General features: G+C 39.8%; 2 protein-coding genes across 2 annotated transcripts; both read left to right on the forward strand.

Moving 5' to 3' along the window:
- Window positions 1-298: 298 nt before the first annotated feature.
- On the forward strand, window positions 299-928 carry LOC103455530 (protein LURP-one-related 11-like). Its single transcript, XM_008395118.4, has one exon. The coding sequence runs from the start codon at window positions 299-301 to the stop codon at window positions 926-928; it is 630 nt and encodes a 209-aa protein (XP_008393340.3).
- A 2,879-nt stretch (window positions 929-3,807) lies between these two features.
- LOC139197038 (uncharacterized) lies at window positions 3,808-5,590 on the forward strand. The gene is made up of 2 exons (XM_070823494.1): window positions 3,808-4,981; window positions 5,305-5,590. Exons 1-2 carry the CDS (start codon window positions 3,916-3,918, stop codon window positions 5,346-5,348), a joined length of 1,110 nt encoding a protein of 369 aa, XP_070679595.1. The 5' UTR covers window positions 3,808-3,915; the 3' UTR covers window positions 5,349-5,590.
- The last annotated feature ends 1,502 nt before the right edge of the window (window positions 5,591-7,092 follow it).

Consider the following 7,092-nt stretch of genomic DNA (forward strand, 5'->3'; position numbering starts at 1 on the left):
TTAGAGAGGTGATACAAATATGGTATGAAAAATGTAATAAGAGTAAATTTTTTAATTTAAATCAAATATTTATACAATTTATATGCCCATATCTCATACATTATTTTATCGAATTACGTGCACACATTAAACGTGGAGTTCTTAGTTAGATGAAAAAACTGGACCATTTATATATATAATAGGGGTTTCTTCTCATTTGAAGGGAGTATAAATCATTAGTTTGATTGAAGTGGTCTGACACACCAAGTATTCTCATACACAAACTAAACTAAAGGCCTCTCTCATCTCTCTCTCCCAAATGGCCAAGGTTCATCCTCTTTTAACATCCAACAGTACTGGTGATGCTTCTTCCAGCTCTACTAGTACTCCATGTTCTAATAATAAGTATTTGACTTCAAAGAGAGAAACATGCACCATTTGGATGAAATCTCTTGTAATGCAAGGAAGCGGATGCACTGCGTTTGATGAAAATGGCGAGATTGTTTATCGCGTCGATAACTACGACAGCAAACACAGCAGCGAAGTCTATCTCATGGATCTCCGCGGCAAGCTTCTATTTACCCTATGTGAGAAGAAAATGTGTGGTTTTCCAAGTTGGAAGGGCTACAAAAGCAATGGTATCTGTGCCAGCAAGCCATTGTTTCGAATGAGAAAAAATTATAAATCAATTCTTGGAAATAAAGAGTGTTCTTATAAAGTTACCTTGAGATCTGCAAGCAATTGCTACAGGTTAGAGGGTTTGAATAGTAAATCAACAGCTTTCAGAATTATGGACAGCAATAGAAGAGTTGTAGCAGAGGCAAAGAGAAAGCAGTCAAGGTCAGGAGTAGTATTGGGAGATGATGTATTCACATTGGCAGTGGAGCCTCATGTCGATCACTCCTTTATCATGGCCCTTGTCACTGTTTATGGCATGATACGACGCTAAATATGATTAAGAGTTTTGGATGTGTCAAAGATACATAAACATGCTTACTTGTAGTAAATAGTGGTATAGAGACAAAGAATCAACTGAGTTTTTCTTAGCCTGGCTAGGGTTTTTTCTTTTCCTTTCTTTTTTGTTGAAATCAGTTTAACCCATTGTAGTCGAATGATTGATGATTTAACTTAACTATTTAACTCAGCCATTTTCATATCCTCTCTTTCTCATTCCTGGTGGTTGTACGTATAATATATATTGGGGTGTGATTCATACACCCCCTTTTACTTCTCACACACCCTTATTAATTTATGTTCTTTGATTTTCTTAAATTTATTCGATCCGATGGCCGAAAATTAAGAAGGTGTGTGAGAAGTCAAAAATGATGTGTGAGAAGTAAAAAATGATGTGTGAATAGCACACCCCTATATATTTTTGCTTGGGCCTCAAATCCTGGGTTAGGCCGAGTGGTTAAGAGTCGGCCCAAAAAGGAGAAAATTGTGGATGTCAGCCTAAACTAACCTAAATAATAGATTAATTTAAACAAAACTAAACTTGCAATGGCACAAATCAATTATAGTAATATATACAAATACGAGGTCAATCCCACAGGGATTGCTTTAACACCAATTTAACTGATTAACCACGCTAGACTTAATTAAACAAACGAAGGATAAATTGAATTGAATAATTGAGTAATTAATTAAGACTATAATCATCAACACAAATTCTGACTGGATAAGTGGGTTTTGGTTGGTAGCCAATAGACGACGACCGACTAGATAAACAAACTTTTCCAGAAGAACCAATAAAGGCGACCGAGTTGATAGATGAGGCTGGAGCTATAGAGTCAACTTGCTTAAAGAGTCTTGACCAACTAGATAGACAAGCATTCTTTCTTTTGTGACTGGCTATTTATCTCAAGTCTCAGTAAGGAAAAATCTTTGATTCTTTTGTGAAAGAGGTCACTTTATCAATCATCTCGACAAAGTGAGCTGTTCTATATTTGTTACTCTCAGGTCACATCTAGATTTCAACACGCAGATGGCCGAACCACTTTTACGATTGAGACACTCATATCCGTTGAGTATCTTTGCTCGTTCAATTTGATACCGATTCGATAGACCTATGTTTTCACCAATATAGAGTCGATACTGCCAAACATGGTGCACAAGACCTAGATTTTCACAGCGATTTGCATAACCTCATCTTTAGGTTTTAGAACTCAAGGCCGAGAATGTTCCTACTACGGTCGTAAAGTTCTAGTTTTACTAGGCAGCAAAATAAGTAGTGAAGATTTGGCATGTGGTCTAATATTCTAGTGATTGGGATTAGGTTTCCACCCATGCATCCCAGGTTCAAAACTTCCCTTACCCTAAATTATTATAACACTTATGAACCCTTAATAATAATAATAATAATAATTTTTTTTAAATAAAAAGGATTCATTGATCAAAAAATAAAAAGTCAGGTTTGAAACTCTAGAAAATTCAGACCTTAAAATTGGGCTGATCATGATTTTTATTTAATTTTTTAGCACAAAGATAACAACTATATAATGTGACAATTTCGAATTTTGCCGCTCCCCCAATAGTAATAATAATTTGGTTTAATGTTTTTGGTATAACTAATTTGGTTGAACTTTAAGCGTGTTTGTTGCTTAATTCTACGACCTAGTGATATTATAATCACTGATAAATGACAGGCCTCAAGCTCGAATCTCAAAAATACGAGTTCGCAACCAATTTATTTCAGCACCCCTTAATATATACCGTTGTATAAAAAATGGTAAGTGTGTCTCAGAATTTATAAATAATAGAAATTTGGTTGATTTTTCTTCCATATCAATTTTTAAATTATCTATCACCGGTATGCTAATCTTTCTCTCATAACATTCAGCACAAAAAAATAGACCAAAAAAAATATTCAAAGCAAAAATTGATACTCCAACGTAGAAATTGTGATTGGTTTTTCTTCCATATCCTCTTCATCTAGTTAAAAAGAGCATCGCTGAGATGCAATAATATTTTATAGGGTATGTTGGTACTATATTATATTGGACCTCGTTCATTTGGCTTCCAGACATTGAGCCTATGATTTATGTAAAAGGGGAGGAGCCCTTAGTCTATAAAAAGGACTCCTCACCCTCACAATGGGGAGGCTTGACATCCCAAAACAGATGCTCTCATATTCAGAACAACCCTCTCACAAACGGAGAAACTCACTTAAACTCTCTCTTTCTCTGGGGGGGACTCCCCCTCACACTTGTAATCCATACATTCATACAGAGAAATACAATCAACATCAGTGTGGACGTAGCCCAAACATTGGGGTGAACCACGATACATCTTGTGTTCTTTACTTTCTTGCAGATTCATGGTCGGATTTATGTTGTTTCAAAACCCTTCCGGTTTTGTGCATCAACAGGGTATACATTTCACAAGCACCTCATTAGTTTTGAGCTTATGGAGAGAAAAAGAAAAGTACAAAAATTTCATGACTACTTTGTTGGAGTTAAACTATGAAGTCTAGCCTTATTTATTTATTTTTTGTATCCGAAATAAATTAGGGTTAAAGTTTTAATGAGTGAGCTATCTTTGTGCTTGAAGAAGGGTGAAACCCGTCTATATTCTTATTTTTTTTTGGTAAATACGCTCTTATTTTTTTTTGGTAAATACGCGGCTATATTCGTATAGGCTAAAGGTGTTAAAGGAAGAAAATTGTTAATGAGTGATTATAGGAATCAGGAAGATAGTCAACGATTTGGCTCCAGAGATTTTAGGAGTAAATGTAATTAGCATCAAATTAGGATTCTTTTACCTATAATAGTTCTCAGCTGTTTGTATAAATCCTTGTATTCTCTGTACAAAGTCATATCAATAAAAGATCACTAATTCTACATTTTTACATGGCATCAGAGCACCGATCCTGGTGACACTAGAGGCTCATTCACCTTCCGCTACAAACACAGTCAATCTTCCCTGCAAACAGCTTACATGGGTGACGAGAAACCAACAGACGTGATGCCAAATGCATCTGATCCTCTCACCCTTCACCACTCGGATTCACCGGGTCTTGTTTTAGTCTCAAAACCCCTTGACGGACACAACTATGGACAATGGAGCCGTTCTATGCGCATTGCTCTCAGCGCAAAGAACAAGCTCGGATTTATTGATGGGTCTATTAAGGCTCCTGCACCCAGCGATGCAAAGTTTTCCATTTGGCAGAGATGCAATGACATGGTACTATCATGGATCTGGCAATCGGTGAATGCTGCTATTTCGAGTAGCATACTCTACTGCAAAACCGCATCTGCTGCCTGGAAGGATCTGGAGGATCGTTTCTCGCAAGGGAACGATTCAAGGATCTATCAAATTCGACAAGAAATTGCCGAATACCGACAAAGGCAGTCATCTGTATCCGACTACTACACCAAACTCAAGGCTTTGTGGGACGAATTGGGTTCATATCATGAGCCCATTGCATGTGATTGTGAGGGATCGAAGACACTTGCCGAAAGGGAGGAGAAGGAGAGAGTCATGCAACTCTTGATGGGATTAAATGACTCGTACTCGACCGTACGAGGATCGATCTTGATGATGAGTCCTCTCCCAGACACACGGCGAGTCCATGGCTTAGTCCTTCAACACGAAAGACAGTTGGATGTGGCAAACAGTCGTGAGCCACAATCTGGTGTCCACGCGATGCAGGCTAGTCGCTCCACAATGGCAAAGGGCAGTTCCAGTACAGGCGGTTCTACCTCGCGCAAGCTGCTGAAATGCAGCTATTGTGATGGTGATGGACATCTAGTGGATCGCTGCTTCTATCTCATTGGCTTCCCAGTAGGCCATAAATGGCACGGAAAGAATGTTACACCCAAGAATAAACGCACATCCCATGTTGCTCACAACGTTGAAGCACCTCAGCCAACTAATACCGTAACTGACACAACAAGAGCAACCACCACCAACGGCCCAATGTTCACAACTGAGGAGTATAATCAAATCATTGCCATGCTTCGAAATGGGAACGGTAATGGCCAGCAACTTGCAAATGCAACAGGTATTTATACATCCATATGTAATATCGCACAACATGATCCACATTCAACACTTTACTGGATTGTTGATAGTGGGGCGACTGATCACATCTCCCGCTCACCACCGACGCACAATAAAACTGATACTTGCCATGATTTTGTGGGCTTACCTAATGGGGGACAAGCAGAAATTAAAGGAATTGGCTCTGTCAAGCTGTCTCATGATCTGACACTTGATGGAGTTCTTCATGTTCCAAAGTTTCAAGTCAATCTATTGTCTGTAAGTAAAATGACACGGGCTCTACGATGTTTCGTAATTTTCTTTCCGGATTTTTGTGTTGTGCAGGACGTGGATACGAAGAGGACGATTGGCCTGGGCAAGCATTTTGATGGGCTCTATTATCTTACACCAAGCCAAAACCCGCATCTAGCCAACCATGTTCGCCACACTACTGACCTATGGCACCAACGCCTAGGACACCCTTCATCTGCACCTTTACATTCCTTGTCAACAAGTGTTCCAGAAATAATGTTTGAGTCCAAACACATGTGTGAAATTTGCCATTTGGCAAAACAAACTAGATTGTCTTTTCCTTCAAGTTCAATTAAATCTATTGCACCTTTTGACTTAATTCATTGTGATATTTGGGGGCCTCACAAAATTCATACACATTCAGGGGCACGTTATTTTTTAACCATTGTAGATGATTTTACTCGATTTACTTGGGTGCATCTTATGCGTTTCAAGTCTGATACACAATCCTTGATAAAATCATTTTTTTCTTGGGTCAAAACTCAATTTCATTATGACATTAAAATCTTACGCGCCAACAATGGTGGTGAGTTTCTATCCATGCACAATTTTTTGGAAACAAATGGAACCATCTTCCAACATTCTTGTACACATACCCCTCAACAAAACGGAGTTGTTGAACGTAAACATCGACATCTTTTAAATATTGGACGTGCCCTCCGTTTTCAAGCCAATTTACCACTAAAATTTTGGGGGGAAAGTATCCAAACCGCTTGTTACCTCATCAATCGACTTCCCACACCATTATTATGCCACCAATCTCCCTATGAACGTTTACATGGTCAACCACCCAATTATTCCCATCTACGAGTTTTTGGATGCCTTTGTTATGCCACAAATCTTCTTCCCACACACAAATTTGATGCACGTGCACGACGATGCATTTTCCTTGGCTATCCCCTAGGACAAAAAGGTTATCGTGTCTATGACCTTGCAACCAAGCAATTTTTTACCTCTCGAGATGTTCTTTTTCATGAGCATATTTTTCCCTTTGCACACTCCCCACCAGAACATCAAAATGATCTCCCTGTACTTCCTATCCTACCAGATGCCCAATTTTCCAACCTTCCCATTTTCCCACCTTCAGCCCCACCTACGGACCCACCTACTCTCCACCCCGCAACTTATCCGGACCACAACCCCATAAACCATCTTCCACACGCCCCTGATTCCCCCATTCCTGATGCTTCCCCTTCCTCACCTAACCTCACTCCACCACTTCAATCATCACCCACTGATCACTTCAATCCCTCCCCACCTTCATCCTCACCGCCACCTCCACCCCCTCCACTTCGGCAGTCCACCCGACCTAAACATCCACCTGCATATTTTAAAGATTATACGGCTTATCATGCGGCTTTGCTCACGCCCACTACTGCCTCTTCCTCCACGTCCGGTACTCGCTATCCCCTCCAACGGTACGTTTCTTATGCTCATTTGTCACCTGCTTACCGGACTTTTGTTTCTAATGTATCTCAACTTGTGGAACCATCCACTTATGAACAAGCTTGTCATAACCCTCATTGGGTTGTAGCCATGGCCACTGAACTTCAAGCTCTTGAAGCAAATCAGACTTGGAGCATGGTTTCTTTGCCTCCTGGTCAGCGTCCGATCAGTTGTAAATGGGTCTTCAAGATCAAATATAAATCGGATGGAACGATAGACCGTTACAAAGCTCGTCTTGTTGCTAAGGGTTTTACCCAACGTGAAGGTATCGATTACAAAGAAACCTTTGCTCCGGTCGCGAAGCTCACCACTGTGCGTTGTTTGTTGACCGTCGCTGCTGTTCGTAATTGGCCTTTACATCAGATGGATGTGCAG

This window comes from Malus domestica, chromosome 06 (genome assembly GCF_042453785.1).
Source record: "Malus domestica chromosome 06, GDT2T_hap1".
Classification (NCBI taxonomy): domain Eukaryota; kingdom Viridiplantae; phylum Streptophyta; class Magnoliopsida; order Rosales; family Rosaceae; genus Malus; species Malus domestica.